The 17,776-nt window shown below is 37.2% G+C and overlaps 1 protein-coding gene across 1 annotated transcript; it reads right to left on the bottom strand.

The window, feature by feature from the left end:
- Positions 1-8,151: 8,151 nt before the first annotated feature.
- On the bottom strand, positions 8,152-17,727 carry THNSL1 (threonine synthase like 1). Its single transcript, XM_006186980.3, has 2 exons — positions 17,463-17,727; positions 8,152-12,001 (listed from the first exon to the last, which is right to left on the bottom strand). Exon 2 carries the CDS (start codon positions 11,951-11,953, stop codon positions 9,707-9,709), a length of 2,247 nt encoding a protein of 748 aa, XP_006187042.1. The 5' UTR covers positions 11,954-12,001; positions 17,463-17,727; the 3' UTR covers positions 8,152-9,706.
- Between the last annotated feature and the right edge of the window lie 49 nt (positions 17,728-17,776).

Below are 17,776 nucleotides of genomic sequence, written 5' to 3'. Positions count from 1 at the left end.
TTATCTTAATGGAAATACGCCCCCCCCTTTTTTTTTCAGCCAGTTTGTTTGCTCCCTGGAGCTCATGTCCATGCAGATAGATTCTATTACATGAGAGCAATTTAAGCACATTTTGGAAGCGTGGACCTTTCTGACAACAGCAGGTGAAACCTGTGCCGTTCCTCAGAATAAGGCCTTGGCTGGGAAGCAAGGTGGGTGATGGCAGTAACAGCTGCGAACCAGGACCATTTCTTTGAGATGTGGCCTCTAACATACATTACACTGTTTTTCTCCTCCCCACTCAAGCCTTGCACACAGGCAAAATCAACTTAAAATAAAGATGGAAGTTGGCACTTAAATTGAAGAGGTCACAAAAGGGCAAAGAGATGAAGTGAGAAGAAGAGCCATCATTGATACTTGGAGATTTCAATGAGGGACAATGGTGGTGACAGGATATTTTAACAGAAAAATTTCGGGAATTGGACTCCAAAGATCCAGATGTGAGTTCTGGTTCCTTCACTTGAGAGCTGGGAGATCTTGAGATAGTGACTCATCTCGCAGGACCTTTGTTCCTCATCTCCAAAATGGAGATACAAATACATCACCTACCTGACAGGGATGCAGGGGAAACTGAGGAATATGGGAAACAAAAGCACCTGGTAAATGAAACAGCCCCCTTCACTTTAAAGCAATTGTTCTGAACCCAATTGATTTTATAAAGTATGTAATAAGAAGTGCAAAATAGATCAAAATACTAACAGATGGTCAGTATTTCATAATGTGTTTGGGGCAATAATTTTATTTGTAGTTTTAGTTGTACTTCTGTTTATATTTTGCTGTATTTGCAACCTTTTCACAATGCGCATGCATTACATTTGCAATCAGAGAAAGTTACATTAAGTAGGTAATATATGGGCAGCTTAGAAATATACACCATGTAGTGAAAGTATAAAGGAATGAGGAAGAGTAATACACATTGACGTCAGGATAAAATGACCATTGGGATAAGAAAGGAGATGGAATGGAGAAGAATGCATGGGGGCTCCGACTATATCCGTAAAGATCAAATTCTTAAACTGAATTGTGGGTACCTGAGGTTTCTTTTAATGATTTATGCCTTTCAAATATTTCATTATAATTCTAAAAACAAAGTATCAGTGCTGGATACAGAGGGTTATGCGCATGGATGCTCACTGGAGGGTTATTTGCAACAGTCAAAATATTTTCAACCGAGTGTGCAACAAAAGAAAATTGGCTAAATAAATTGTGGCACAGTAAAGAAAGCCAGATAATATTGTTAATATTCATTATTATTGTCCTATGAACCTTAAGTCACCTAATTTTACTGAGGTAGCTGCTACCTACCATTGAGAGTGGAAGATGGTAGACAACTGGCACCTAATTGAAAATGGGATTCCTCCCACTTTATTTTCTCCAGTTATTAAACCCATGATCAGTATAAATGTATTCACTAGGTGAATGTGTATGAGGATTTTAAAATGTCCATTCACTGTTATGCATTGTCCCATAACATACAAGAATATTTAGTACTTAAAACGAGATATGAAGAAGGAAACATTTGAAAGGCCCAAGTGAGCTCATCTACTGTCATGACCTACAGGACTTAGCCTTTATTTAGCCTACTTGCCTCTTACTTTACAGATGAGAAGGTTTGATTTAGGTTAACTTTTTGTTTCCTTTCTCTTATCAGATTGTTAAACTAAGGGAACAGTTTCTCACTTATTTCATTAGCCCCTATGACAGATATCGTGTAGTCAAGGACCTTGCCAGGATTTAATATCTCTGCACATCCTATCTGAGAATTCTAAGGAATGTAGCTTTCAAGTCAATTATAAAGACAACTGGCTTTCTGCTCTGTTCTTGGGTGATTAAACTGTGATCTTGCAGCTCAATGTAAGTTTTATTTTTTCCATTTTTAAAAATCAAAAATAACATTTTGTAAATATGTATGTGGCTGATGCAGATATGGCTTTCAGCCACTAGGTGTCACAACAGTGAATCACAGAGTCATTTCAGAGCATCACCAGGGTAGGTGTTAAACAGAATGGTGAATTGGGTTTGTCCTCTGCTCCTCAAGACCCCTGCTTCTGCCCTGTTCGCTTCAACAGTTTAGTGATCTCTCCTGAACTTTCAGGAAAGGACCCAGCAAAGTTTTGTGGGAATAGGAACATACAGACCACTTCACCCAGGAGTATTTTCTGTCCCTCTAACTCTAGGATTTTTCCCCCTTATCAGTGAAAAGCCCTTAGTACAGTCTCTCAGTTCTTCCTTTCCTCCTCTTGTTGCTGATATTTCCTTGACTAACTTCCACCCTGTGACCTCCAGTTTCACGAGAGAACCAGATGCAGATGTGGGAACACTCCCTAACTGTCCCCACAGATCCTCTGCAGACTTGTTGTGGCAAAGCCATTAGTGCTGACACTAGGGTCCACCCACGTTTCTCTCTGGTGCCGAGATGGGGCAAAAGGAGGTACAGGGTCTTGACCTTGAGAATGATTCAGAAACTGTGTGTAAGGGACCACGGAAATAAAAAGCAGAAACAAACAAACAAATGTGACCAGGAGAATATTCTGTGAGAAATAAAATAAAGGCAAGATCTAATCAACTTTATTATATATGCTTTCCTTTTGTGCTTAAGCGTGTATGTCAGGGAAGCTGCGGGGACCATCTGCTAAATGTTTATTTCCATTATTACTTCTGAGGAGCCAGAAATCCTGTAATGGGAAGAAGGAGGAAAATAGCCTTTAAGATTGTTGGAAAATGATCAAGAAAAAGAAGAACCAGAAGCCAAGTTCAAGCTCAAGTTTTGCTTTCCTTTTTATAGCAGAAAGTTCTAGAACAGGCAAGGAATTATTACCTAGACATATTGCTGATAGCACTACTTTATGGCAGAAGGAAGGGGACACTGGGAGGAGGACAGCTTGTCATTTGTCAATACTTCTTTGAAAAGACAGAGGAAGTTGAGCGGAGACAGGAAACAAAGCTTCTACTTTCCTTGTTAGCTCTTCTGGAAAAAAGGTTTGAGAAGAGGGTGAAGTCGTCGGCCAAAATAAGGTACAAGAGCTTGTCTGTACAATTTGATTATTCATGCTTTTCTTGCCCACAATTAGTCTGGATAATCAAATACTGAGTGGCCCAGAAAGACTGAAAGACAATGAAGCATTTTTGAGTGGCCTCACATGCTCCTGAGGTTTAGTCCTGCTCGCTGACATCCAAGAAGAGCTTCATCATGGAAACATTGAACAAGAAAGGAGTTAGCATCCCTGAACAAACTTGGAAAGTTTGTGTTTACATTGGATTAAGCTTATAAGAGGAAAAATTGGGTTTTTCTGTTCCCTGAAATGTAAGAATTTGGATAGATAAAAACTTATATGGCCAGCAGCTTCAGAGTCAATAACCCCAATTCTTGTTGCCAAAAACTAATTTTAGTTGGTGAAAAGCAAAGTGAGAGTCTACTGGTTTGGCCCAAAGTTGCAAATGACAAATTGTCATTTTTTTTCCACCTAAATGAAATAGCTTCTATTTAAATGTGAATTTCTAGGATATTGAAACTAACATATGGGACTTACTTTTAAGTACAGTAACCATTTACTAAAGACCCTTGGGCATTTCAGTAAATAAACATTTTGCCTAGAATACAACACAATAGTTTGGTTTTAAAAAGTAAATCTATTTAAGGAAAGGTATAGTGAGATTTCAGTTTTATGGAACAAAATTATTTTAGGCTCATCCTTTGGAAGGGATCATATTTTTGGAGAAAGCAAAGTGTTGTGGTGCTTTATATGCACTATCTCATGTTGTCCTCACAGCCCAACCAGGCAGGTATTTTTATCCGATGTTGTAGATGGGACGATGACGCACAGGAAGATTTAATAACTTTCTCAGGGTCTTAAGCTGGTGTTGGAACCAGGGTCAGGCTACAGGTGATCCAGGTCCAGAACTGTCTCTCTAAAGCATACGGGAAATTATAAAGATTGTAAGATGCAAGAAAACCTTTAACTTAGGGAATTAGAGCTTACTAACCACACTGGGATATGGACGTGATACTTCTAATGATTGACATATGCTTTCATCAAAAAGCCCATGATACTAGTGATCCTGAATTCCTCTTTTTTATCAGTAAGATTAATTCTGGACTTGATACAATGTACTTAAGTTTTAATGGATGATTTTGGCTTTGCAAAGATATGGCTTCTAGCATCATTCTGATTGTACCACGAGGAGATTTCTCATTTTCCCGTGAAGAAAACAGACAGATTGAATCATAATAATTAATAAACCCTTCTCCATAGCACTGTTTAAGGATGCTCCACAACCTCTTGCAGGTTTTTTTTCTTTTAATGCTTTTACTCTCAACAACAACAACAAAAAAAGGATGCATTCAGGAACTATTAAAAAAAATATAGCTTGAAACAAAAGTGTGCATTTAAAATCATACTGTCCCATTCTATTCCAGTGTCAGAAAATGGCATTCACTTCAGAAATCAACCTACTAGGATTGCAGGATTATTCCTGAATGCACAGTCTCAGAAAATAAAACTACTACTGGAAAAAAAAAAAAACTGTTCTGAGTTCTTTCAAAATTTAAGACAGTATTAGTAACTGTACCCATAGAAATTATATAAAGTAATATGTGAATAAAATATCCCTGAAAACTCTGCTTCTCTCTTTGGTTTGCCAAATAAACTACTGATTATTCTTAGATATCTTCACATAAGGATTGGAGAGTCTTGGGTGGAGAAGACCAAATCTGTGGTCACTGGAAAAATATATTAACCATTATAAATCAATAAATTTACATTGCAGTTTGTATAGTAACTTGTAAGTGTGATTATCAGTTCAAAATCTCTAAATCTGATCAACTTTGTGTACATGAACAAAATTTATTTTCTGGACTGCTCACTCTGGTGACCATCTCCCTTTCTGAGGTCTTGGGAGAATCAAATAATATACGTGTAATCATTTTCAAAGTTACAAAGCTCCTACATGTGTTTTTTCCCCTTTGACAAGAATGACCTGCATATTTCAAAGGATATTTTAGCTTTGATTGTTTTCTCCCTAAAATTTCATTTCATTTCGGTATGACTTTGGGCCAGTAAAAATTTTATGCTCCTGACCCGATTTAAACTAATATTTTCCTTCTTTTTGCTGCCAGTTAAATATTGTTATACTCAACTCTTCTTAAGAAAAAGATGTTCTATATTTCTTCAAGTAGGCTATAACACTGAAGGAAAAAAAAGGGTACCTTTTGACCTGATGACTCTTTCTGGAAAATATACAGGATATTGTGAATAAATAAGCAATTAGGATCTTTTAGGATTAAGTTACATTACTTTAATAGAGAACAACCCTACGCAGATGTGGAATTTACAAGAAATGATGTATTTTTGGGTAATGATCCATGTTGATTTGGCAGTTGTTTAAATATTATGTCAACCAATTATATTTAAAACCTCAAACAGAGAGCTAGCCCCAGAAAAAAGGTGATATCAAGGGCAAGTAAAATTATTTTCTGAAAACTTCTACTACTTGACTTGAGCCTTATAAATTCAAAACAAATATGAATAATCTCAAGTTTCACTAAACCAGGATGTTGACTCATTTTAACCAGGTCACTTGACCCAGTAGAAATGCTATCTTCTTGCACATATTTTCTGTTAGATTAAGAAACTGTGTTGTGCTAAGATGAACAGGTTAACAGTCCTTCATCCAAAACTCCTGGGTTAGAATGTTTTGAAACTCTGAAATTCTGAGATTTTAGAAAGATAATCCCATGTGTTTGCTATATATTCAGTGTGGTAGTAGTAAATGGTTCTCTGAAAAAAGTGTGTGTGTGTGTGTGTGTGTGTGTGTGTGTGTGTGTATACATAAATTCATTATGACCTTTATGATTAAACAATGTATAACACAAAATTACAAATGATAATAAAATATACAATACTCTTCCCTGTAATTGCATGTAATGAATCAATTTTCACAGGCTGCTTTAATTGATTTTTGCCTCTTACATCCATAGTCAAACTATGGCTATGATTGATGAAGGAATGTGATTGTCATGAATATTGGTGATATTTTCCTTAATTCTTAAATCTTTGGAGAGGAGGCTTATTAGTTCTTCTTTCTAACTTCTTTAATTGAATAACTGCTCATTTAAGTTCATATGTATGTATATATACACAAATAGATATAGACATATAAATATATACACACACACACATGCAAATGTATTATTAAATGTATTTCAGCCCTCACATTTCTAAGTCCCACTGAGGCTGCATCCCTACAAATTTTCTGATTTTCATTTGACTCTCAAATAGGTTGGATTGTTTCTTGATTTAAAAAAAAAAATGGTGTAGAGGCACTACTTGAGGACCTAATAAACCTCTCCAAATTCTCCAGTCTGTATTTACCTATTCCAACATTTCTGAAGTGTGTCCTGAACATATTTACAAGTTTTCTTTCAGGTGACAAATACATTTGGGAATAAAAGGGTTAAGCAAAGCTGAAACAAGTTTCCTTAAAGCAGGACTAACATGCTACTATGTACTCCAAATCTTTAAAAAGGAGACATAGAATGTGACATTTCCTAAAGTTATTTGACTAAATATATTTGTTGTTTGCTAAAATACTTCCGTCTCATGGAACAATTTAAAAATGTTTAACTACTCTGTACCAGTAGGTGCCAATATCACTAGTTTTACCTAAAACCATTGTTTAGTACTGTATTAGCAGGGTAGTTAATTGCAAATAAATCACTCTTAACAAGCTTAAGCTTAACATAAATTTATTAAAAGGATAATAAGTGGACCAAAGAATCTCCAGCAAACCAGAGAATCCACTTTAGAAGTTGGCACCAGAAACAATACCCAGGTCGCATCACTGAATTGCTTTTGGGGACCATTAAAGTGGCAGTAAAATCATTTAAAAAGAAAGTTATAAACTGACCAAAATGGCAGGTGAAAAGACCAGCAGCACAGAAAGACAGTGAAGGACTCAGTGTGAACAGGAGGCAATAAATGCTGCAAACCAAACCAAACCAAACAGATTGAGAACCTAGACGATCTCTAATTTTAAAGAAAATGATATACTACAACATGCAATGCAAATCTGGGGCATGTGCGGCCAAGGATGCCCAAAACAATATTTTTACATGGCTTCAAAAGAAAACCTATTGCTGGGTATATGGTTATTTTAATCTATAACTATAATGTTGCCATGAGTGCAAGCAAGCCTAGTTTAATCTGAAATAAAACTGAGTGATTTAAACATTAACCCGTGTTAATCTTTGTGCCTTAAAAGAGTACCACGGAAATTTTTTTGTTGTTGTTTAAACATTTTTTTTACCTTCTTCTGTTCAATGTGGTTCTTAGTGTTTTTTTCTTATTTTAGCATTTCTTATGAGGTCTGGAATATCTGCCTCAAAGTTTTTTTCTTATTCAGTATTTCTTACTTTAGCATTTCTTATGAGCTCTGGAATCCCTACCTCAAAGTTTCCATTTTGAAAAATGGCAATAAAGCATGTTTTTTTTTTTTTTTTTTAAAAACCCTACAAAGATACTGCTGAGTTTACTATAAAATGGTGTTGACTAATTTTAGGACTCATTCACCAAATACGAGAATTTATTTAAATCAGCTCATTGTAGATTTAAGTAATGTAAAGTTATAAACTCTCCTAATATTTTTAAATGAAATTAAACCTGCCATTAGCAACTCCACATTGTACAGGCCACTAAAATCTCAATAAAGTCCATCTGTGAGGCTAACCTCATGAGTAGTAATGCGGAACTTCAGTGCAGTGACTCCTCGAGGCAATTGTGAAAAAGTCCTAAGAACCCAAAGAGTCTAGAAAGGAAAATGGCTAAATGGACTAATGTACCTTCTGTAGGAAGCAGAGAACTTCCTGATGGAGAGCTCTGGTCTCGGTGCAGCCAGCTGATCAGAGAACTGCTCTCCCGATGCTCAGTTGGTCTCCTGTGTCTCACAGCTCCCTACTCCATGACACTGGCAACTTGCTTGGCTTCACCTTCTTTGAATCAGAGGGGCTTACTGAAACTGATTTTAAAGGAGGCTATTTGTCTTTAAAGTTTCCAAGAGATAAAAAACGAGTGATTTTAGTGGTTACAGTAGACAGAGAGGGCCCACACAAATAACTATTTCATACATAGACTTTATTCATGCTCCTGTGTGGCACAAAACCTGTATTATTTCTGTTTCCTTGAATTTGATGCTCACATGAAAACAGCTACTTTTTGAGTAGTTTGAATTGTAAAACATTTATAAATGATTTAATGGGTTCAAACAGTATTTGCCATAAATGATTGTTTTTGAAAGTGAATTGCTATTACAACCTAACAAAAACCTCAAACAAAACAATTTATTACCTTCTAAACTCTATTTTGATGAAAAACTATATTGCAATTTCCATTAATATGTAATTTTAAAATCTCATTTCTTTTTTCTCGAAAGTCTTACAACTACTCTTGATTTTCAAGTTTTGGGTTTAAACTTACTTTTTTAGAAGCCAGAGAGCCAAAGTTAGCACATAATTGGTTTAACTTTTTTAATTTTTAAATTATTTCTGCTTATTAAACTTACAATTTTTTCTTGACAAGTTATAGTATGTTTCTTTTTGGAGGTAGTTCTCCAGAAAATGAAGTCCTCCCTATCAGCAAAGACAAATTATGTTAGGAATGCCATCTTGTGGTTGAGAGTGGTCCAGTGCACTAACAGGTCCTTTCAGTGATCATCTTTAAGTCAGAAATAAAACATCCAGGAAATTCACAAATGTAAATCACAGTTATAATGTACTGTTACCACAAAGAAGGACAAATTAAATACTTGCTTCAATTGTATGTGATTTTAGTTGCCAAAAAAAACCACAATGTTCATTGAAAAGAGAGACAGTAAACAAATTATATAGGAATGGAGCCCAAATAATACAGGAAAACTGCTATAACTATAAACATGAAAACTGTTATAACTATAAACATACTTCTACTAAGACTATTCAAATACTTTTGGAAAGCGTTTCTCCTGAAATAGATAAGTAATTTTATTTCTGCATCCACTACTAACTAGTTCTGTTGATTGTTAAATCCTGGATTTAAATCTTGTGTCCTGATTTTCAAACCACATCACCTTAACTATAAACATCCAAAGTGTAGAGTGAAGGACAGAGCACTTCTCTAATCTGGTTGGCATAGGATACACACCGTTAAGTACAGTCCAGAATGGGGTTTGAGGAGAGTTAAAAACACTAGCCCTGTCTTAATAGATGCACTTACTACATCGAAGTTAGCCATTAGAGTGGTAAATTATCTTTCTAGGCAATAGAGAACCAGTAATGGTTACAGATGTACCACGTAACGGCTATGCTTAAATATTTTAATTGCTAGATTGAATACCAGGTATTTTGGTCCACTTAAAAATGGGGATGAGGGACTAGAAACTGATACATCTCTCATGAGTGCAAAGCACAGCACAAGGATCTGTGCTCTGGGCTAACTTTTGTCTTCTAGATCAGGGATCCAAGGAGCATGTGCAAGCACAATGTTCAGATCTAGAGATTAGGCTGTTGAAATTCCAAAAGTTAACAGATCTACATACAGGCATACATATTTACATAAAAAACAAAATGCTTCTTGCACTCCAAATCAACTTTTGTGATTTATTATTGAATGCTTATCACTGGAAAAAATTTCTTATTTTACTCAGAAACCTTTAATATGAACTGGTTTTCTACTAGTTTTTCCACGTGGCTCTTCAGGACATTCACATCTGCTGCACAGACCTGGTAGTCCACCTTCTCTTGCTGCTTTGCTGTCTCTAATAAAGCCTCATGTGGTGGAGGTAACGCATTGTATGAACTCAGTAAATAAACCTGACTGGAGGAAGTATGGTTGATTTCTTTGATCTTTAAAGCCTGCATGATGGCAGGTGCAAACTTTGAGTAATGAGCTGTAGAGGAGATGATCACCGGGCAGGTTTTGTCTTGCATCTTGTCTGCAACTACTTTCGCGACAGCAGTATGTGGGTCCAAAATATAGCCTGAGGTGTTGTAGGTGGAGTGAATGGCTGCCAGGCACTCTGCCTCGGAGCACCAGTCGGCTACAAAGTCCTGCTGAAGTTTCTCAACTAGGATCTTCTCTATCTGGAAGTGATGCTGCTCTTCCAGTTGGTTAAATAATCTTGTCATTAGTTGTCCATCCTTATTTGCCATCAAGTGTAAATGCCGTTCCAGGTTTGAAGATTTGAGAATATCTATGGCTGGCGAAAAGGTCTGTGCTAATTTTCTTTCCCTTAGATCATAATGTCCTGTTTTTATAAAATCAGTCAAAACATGGTTCTGATTAGAAGCACAAATGAATTTCCGAACAGGGATTCCCATCATTTTGGCATACACTGCCGCTAAAATGTTACCAAAGTTTCCTGTGGGAATACAGACATCGACAGGGCTTCCAAAAGAAATAAATCCTTGGCTAACGAGATCAAGGTATGCAGAGGCATGATAAACTACCTGGGGAAGCAGTCGGCCCCAGTTTATGGAATTAGCTGAACTTAAGACCGTTCCATATTCCACAGTAAGAAAGCCAGTAAAATCAGAGTCTTTAAAAATTGTTTTTATAGATGTCTGGCAAAAATCAAAATCTGACATGACACCCACTGCCCATCCATTTTCTTTCTGACTGCCAATTATTTGCGCTTTTTGAAAATCGCTCACTCCGTTCTCAGGGAAAAATGTGGCCACAGCTATTCTTTGCTGGTCATTCTTATTAAGATGACTAAAGCCATGTAAGACTGCACTCCCTGTGTCCCCTGAGGTGGCTACAAGTATCATGTAATTGCAACTTGGTGGAATACAGTGTGCAAAAAAATGAGGCAGAAGTTGTAAAGACAGATCTTTAAACGATCCCGTTGGTCCGTGAAACAACTCCAGGATGAACTGGTTGCCAGACAGGTGCCTGACGGGGGCAATTTTTGAGCAGGCAAAGTTCTCCCCATAAGCAGTTTCAATCATTTCTCCCAGCCTGGCAGCAGGTATGTCTGCGGGATGTATGCATTTTTCCAAGAGTACCTGTGCTCTTTCTATGTAAGTTGCTCCTACTAGGCTTTTCCACTCCCCACAGTTTAATTTGGGAAACTCCTTCTCGGGAACAAAGAGTCCACCATCAGAGGCTAACCCCTCAATCACAGCTTCACTAAAGAATTTTGCTGGAACCTTCTGTTCACAGTCTTTAGGCCAAATGTGTCGTGTGGAAATGAACGTTTCTGAGTCCACATCTTGGTATCTTTTAACTGCATTCAGCACTTTATCAGCTACTTCCTCCGGGGAAGCCCCGCTTTCACAAAAAACACGAGTGTCGTACCACTTCTTATAATACTGTCTTCTACATTTAAGTAAGTCTTTCATTGACGTTCCAGAATTCTGACCTACAATCCTATCTGTTTTCATTAATTTTAGGCGACTAACTATATCCATTAGAGGAACATCCAGATACACAATTATTCCATTTTCCTTCAGATGCCACATGCTAGCGTCATGCATTGGATTGGACCCAGTAAGGGAAATCACACTTCCAGATGCAGAGAAGTTTAACACAGCTTTTCCTTCCTCTTCTAAAAATTGCTCATTACCAACATCCTGCAATTTTTCAGACACACTCATATTCCAGGTTTTTTCAAGGACATCATCGTCCACATCTATGACACAACAGCCTAGTTTCTGACCTATTATTCTGCCTACTGTTGTCTTCCCAGCACCAGGCGGTCCCATCAGGATAATATTTTTGTCTCCAACAAGAGAGGATATTGAGTGCCATGACTTCCTTAATTCCGCAAGTGCAAAGGTTCTTGAAAGAAACAGCTGTGTGTGTTTATCTGTTTTAACATGTATACTAGCAAAACATTTCTGAATGACTCGTTTCAGATGCTGACATCGGTTAAGGTGGAGCATTCTCTCTTCACTTTTCTGCCCAAGCCAACCTAGAAACTGGCTTTAGCCCTTTGCAAAACAGGAAGACAAAACAACAAAGCAAAGACATCTGATTACTAATGTCAATAGAGTTCAAACCCCATTAGGATTGCATATAACCATGCCACAGTACATAAACTGTTAAAAATGTTTCCAAATTTATGGGACATTTTAAAAAGTACTGGAACCCAAATTCTCATATACTGCATATTATTCTTTTAATAATCTTTTCAAATCTCAAGACAGTGAGTAATCAAAACAATCTGTAAGTATGAGCAACGGAAACTTTATTCAGAAAATGCCATATCATAGATGATTTTTTTAAAGATACTAAATCAAATTAGTTTTTCTTTTCCTGTAATGAAACTGTCTCATGGTTTATAACCCATGCAAATAAGGATTATTAGGAGTTGGAATGCTATTTATTTATTTACTTGCAATGTAAAAAGCAAAACAATATTCTTTACATTTGACTTCTCTTTAGTTATATGAACATGTTGATAGACTATTGCGTTACTCATGAATTTCTTAGTCAAAGAATTCACAGCAAGAAACCAGAATAAAATGATTTGCTTATAAAATGCTTAAGTAATTTTCCAAACGATGGGGCAAAGGTATGACATTTTCTTTCTTATGTGCCTATTACAGGCATACTGTTAGGAATCATTCTTACATACTTTTCATATTGAAGGATTTTTTAAAAAGCTAGTGAAAGAAATAATAACATACAAATACTTAAAAAAAATTGATAATCAGTAGCAAAGTCAAAGACTATATATCTACAACCTCATCTGCATGGGACCGTCACTTTTATTTCTGTCCTATAAACGTCATCAGTGGAGAGGCTTAACTCCAATTCCAGACTCCAGAGTGACAGCAAAAAACCTCAAGAATGTTTCCAATGATAAGAGGACAAAATTATTCTGGCATCCAGAGAAACTCTGTAATTCCCCATACTGGTCACATCTCTGTCTTTGGAAATATATTCACCATTAAAACACAAACGTATGCCAGACAAGTCAAATTTTTATATAAAGTACAATTTAATAACTGCAGCAATGTTTATTTAAATTGACTAATTTACAGACGTGTAGTGGGGCTTTTCACATGTTCTGTGGTAGAGCCAGTATGCAACTAAGTCTTACTAAATGTTAGATGGTGTGTTTAAACGTGTTCTGAAAACTTACATTTACTACTCTAATCATCTATGCTATTCAAACTGTGTTCTTTAATAAAACACTTAGACCATTTTATGCTAACACTGAATTTAACCTATAAGCTAAATTAGAACTGTCAAGAGAAGGGATACATTTCCTTATTTGGCTTTTCAGTTTGTATGTGTTTAAATCCCACTGACTTGCAAAATGACACACAGGAACCAATCTTAGGGGGAAGAGTTTGTCAATGCTGAGGCAAAGTCAATCTTTGCAAAAAGTGGGGTCTCTAAGTGGAAAAAATTTCCAGTTAATCATAACTGCATATAATATCATAAAACTCCACACATAGACTATTATTAAAATATCCACCTGAAAATATTTAAGTACAGAAAAATAATAAACTGACCCTTTCCATGGTTCCCTAAACCTATTATTAAAAGATTACAATACTGTCTTTTTTTTCAACACGTGTATCTTATGATAGAAAAGAACTTTACTAACCAGTACTGAATTTCTGCCATCAAGCAATACACAAGACAATACAACCAAATGATAAATATAAACCTTTCCCAATGACACCTAAAATTTTAATGATTTACCTGTATGTTTAATGATCAGAGGAAGAAGGTCAGTGGACTGAAGATATGAAATGGGTGTCTGAATTATTCTTTTAAATTGTTTTATCCATCTGAATCACTACATGATTTGGACGTAATAGTATCTACTGTAAAAAGTGCAGAAAGTCTGCCACACATGGGTACCTCTTGGCTATTCAAATGAGTTTATAATGAGTTCAAAGCACATAGCATAGTGGCTAGCACATAGAAATATTCACATATATTGTAATATTAATCACTGTCACTCAGTGATGGTGGACTAAAAACATCAATTCAATCAGAGTATCTAGGCACAAGGTTTGTTTTTTTAATGGTTTGGTTTGTTTATAAACTGAGAAAATAGTGATACTCATCTGTGAATCAAGAACTGTTTTGACATGTACAGTGTAATCCTTTCCCTAGAGTAAACCAAGGACCAGAGGAACTGTACACTTGAATCTTATCAGTAATTTCTTTTATTAAACTGCATTCTGGCACTGTTCTTTAACACTAGCTGTTTGAGGGCAACTGTATAAAATAGTCTGATTCACTTATTCAGGTGGCCTTTGCTTATAACATCACAAAGTGTCTTCTTTTTCAGTTCCCAACGCATAATTTTCTGATGTCTGTATTAGTAATAACTGTATATTACCTGAGCAGCTGGTTTGTTTTATGGACACTAAATCTATTATCTGATCCTTTCCACTTTATGTGAGTTGAACGCTTAACATCAACTCCATTATAAGTAGAAGACTGAAAGACAAATATTATGCATGTTAACATCACCTTATCTTTTGTAACTATAATTCTTCCTTTGTTTTATATGAATCCAAAGTAGAAAACTGACAGTTCAATGCATTAATTCTGTATCAGTAATATTTCATCATAAAAATCTTCCTGAAACTAGCAGAAAGCAGTTATTAAGTGCCATAACATGTAACAAATATTATCATTTTTAAAGAAAAATAAAGAAGCTATATACTAAATTTTGTTTTGTAACATTTAGCCACAAACTAATTTTAGGGTTTCAATACCCATTGTAAGCAAATTAGGACAAGAGAAGATGGAATAATGCCCATAGCACATAACTTTTATCTGAAAACTGAATTTTTACTTAAGAGGTAATATAGTCAATTCTCATTACTCATGGTAGTTATGTTCCATAAAGTCACCATAAATGCAAATTAGTGAATAGTGAATCATTGCTCCCAGGGGAAATACAGGGTTAGGTTCCTGTGAGCTTCTGGTCACAACATTTTGCCAACCGATCAATACATAATATTTTATGTGTGTTTCCACTTAAAGACATCTTATTTAATATACATACATAGTGATTCTTTACCACTGAACTCAGCCAACAGCACGCTAACTCAGGCCTGAATGAAACTTATCTGACATACACATTTTCTCTGTAAGGCACACAGCAGCCTTGTTGCCTTAAGAAGATAGTGGACTAGATTAAGTCATGAAGAAAGATATTCTGAGGTTTTAAAAAAAATTCTGCATTTTTACAGCAATCAAATGTTTTCCAATAAGTAATAAGAAAAAAATGCAAATATACTAGAATATAAACTAACCAGGGGAAGGTTAGAAGCTTTGCTGCTGCTGACTACTAAGTAAAAATCCTCTTAAAAAGCCTTCCAATCAGCTGACTGAAACAGCCAGGTGGAGGGGGAAAAGGACCACAGTTCAGCGCCACGTGGTAATCACAAGGATCTCACAATTAAAGCATTTTACAAGTTCACCACTCATCTGTGCCTCCATCTCAGAATCCAAGTTGACTAAGCCTTTCCTGTTGTTAGTCTTTTGCTATTAGATATTCTCTTAATGGTCTTGAGTATCTAATTCAAATGAATCTTTAAGCATCCTTTGCAATTCTTTGACTTAGAAAAATATTGTAAAGAAATTCTTTAGATAGGGTTTATTTTCCTCCCAATTGTCTTATTTATATTCCCACCTCTGCCCATTTTATTCATCTATGTAGATTAAGATAATCTTTAGCAGAAAAATATAATTTGTATGTACAACCATTTATATAAAGGGTCTTGTGCAAACTACAATCCATAGGTCAAATCTGGCCCAGCTGCTTTTGTAAATTAAGTTTCATGGGAACAACACTGCTCATTCATTCGTCATTTGTTAACTACTGTCTTTGGCTACTTTTGAGCTATAATGGGGGAGTTGAGTAGTTTCAATGAATCCATGTCGCCTGCAAAGGCCTAAAATATTTATTATCTAGCCCTTAACAGAAAAAGTTCATGACTTCCGATTGTACACCAATCCTAATTCCTTGTGGACATACTGGATATACGCATTTCCTTGAACATGATTGCCATGTTGAGGGAATTATAATAATTAGAAATATATTCTTTGTAAACATGCTTTCAAAGGCAAAAAGAATTAAAGACCAAGTATCTAAAGGAAAAAGTTTCCTTTCCAAATGATTTAATAACTTCATTAAGACTGTACACTAAATACACTACAGTGAGACTTTAAATTGTTTCATATTTTTAAAACCACAGGAAGTATGACATGAGTGAAATTACTGTATTCATTAACAGAGGAGATTCAAGGCAAGCTAAGACCAGCTGGTGCTTCCTAACTGAAGAAATCATGCTTTGTCCTTGTTGGTTTTTTAAGGAACTAATTAGCATAATCAGTCCCAAAACGTTCCTTCTAATTAGAAAATGTATAAGCTTTGGCCAATGACTATCCATTTGGCTAACGGTGTTATCGTTCTGAGTCCTTAGTTCAAATCTTAGCATATATAGAGAACAGAATTTTTCTCCAAATGTGCTAAGCAAAATACCCCAAAACATAAAATACTCAAATTGGAAAAGAAAAGGGCAAGATGGCATATACATATATTACGTTTTGAAAAATATAAAATCTGATGTGAAGAACAGCAGGAGCATCCCCAAGGTGCCATTCATGTGAAATAAAATGTTTGTTAAACGCCTGGGATAAAAATTAAAATCTCATCAACTGGATAAAAGAAACTAAATTTGCTGTTATCTAACGAAATTCACTAACAGCCCAAGATGATAAAGGCCCTACACATTCAGCACAGCCTTTTAAGTTAACTAAGCCACCATGCTGTTTTGATCCCTCCACAGAGCACCCTGGCAGTGAGACGACCAAAATCGGCCTTTTCTTCTCTTCGAGCATCCTCACTCCCTTTGGGCAGAGTGGCCTCAGTAAGGTTGCCACAATGCCTTTTGGAGCCTCGGGATGGCAAAGGCTTCTAACTGAGCATCTTTCAGCAGTCAAAGGGGCCTAAGTAGGTTCACGGAAGAACAAATGGTTCAAACGGAATAAAACCTCAGAAAGATTATTTTCAAAAAGGGACATCAAAAAACGGGCAAAATTCAAGGCCCCGTTTAAAAGGCTTCTTCTGGTTTCGGCTGCTTGTTTGAGAAACAAAGTCAAGACCTAAGAGCAGGGGTCCAATCACGAGGTAAACAGGCGAGAAGGGGCGAGGCGCCGGAGGAAGGGAGGCGGGAGGCCGAGGGGAGGACGCAGCGCGACAGGTGGATGGGGAGGACGACAGGGCGCGGGCTGCGCTCGCCCAGGTAGCGGCAGGGCTGAGCCCGGGACGCCTGCGGCCGCAAAGGTGAGCGAGGACAGAGCGTGGGGATCACCGCGGAGCAGCGGAAAGGGGAAGCAGCGGAGGGGAAAACGCATGCGATGGGTACAGACTGGATCTACAGTGTTTTCCCTTCTCCTCATGCAACTCACCAAGAAAATCACACTGAGAAGTCGCGGGAAAGGAAAGGAAATGGGAAGGAGCGTCCAGGAGCCGCCAGCGCCGCCTCGGGACGCAGCCCCAGACCTCTGGCGCTCACCCCCTCTGGCGCTCGCCCCCTCTGGCCCTCAGCCCAGGCCCCAGGCCTCGCTGGGCTCGCCCCGCACCCACACAGCGGCCTCTGCGCCTGCGCGAGTGCGGGCCTCCGGGTCCGCGCGCCGCGCCCACAGCCGGAGCAGCCTCGCACCCGCTACCGGACTCTCGCCTGCGCTCCACCCCCACCTGAGCCCACTCAACTGTGTAGCCT

The sequence above is a fragment of the Camelus ferus genome, chromosome 35, assembly GCF_009834535.1.
Source record: "Camelus ferus isolate YT-003-E chromosome 35, BCGSAC_Cfer_1.0, whole genome shotgun sequence".
NCBI lineage: Eukaryota > Metazoa > Chordata > Mammalia > Artiodactyla > Camelidae > Camelus > Camelus ferus.
The sequence above is the reverse complement of the archived record's forward strand: the minus strand, read 5'-3'. Positions and strand labels throughout refer to the sequence as shown.

Coding starts and splice junctions, on each gene's coding strand:
- THNSL1 (XM_006186980.3), bottom strand. CDS start 11,953: ATGCTCCACCTTAACCGATGTCAGCATCTGAAACGAGTCATTCAGAAA.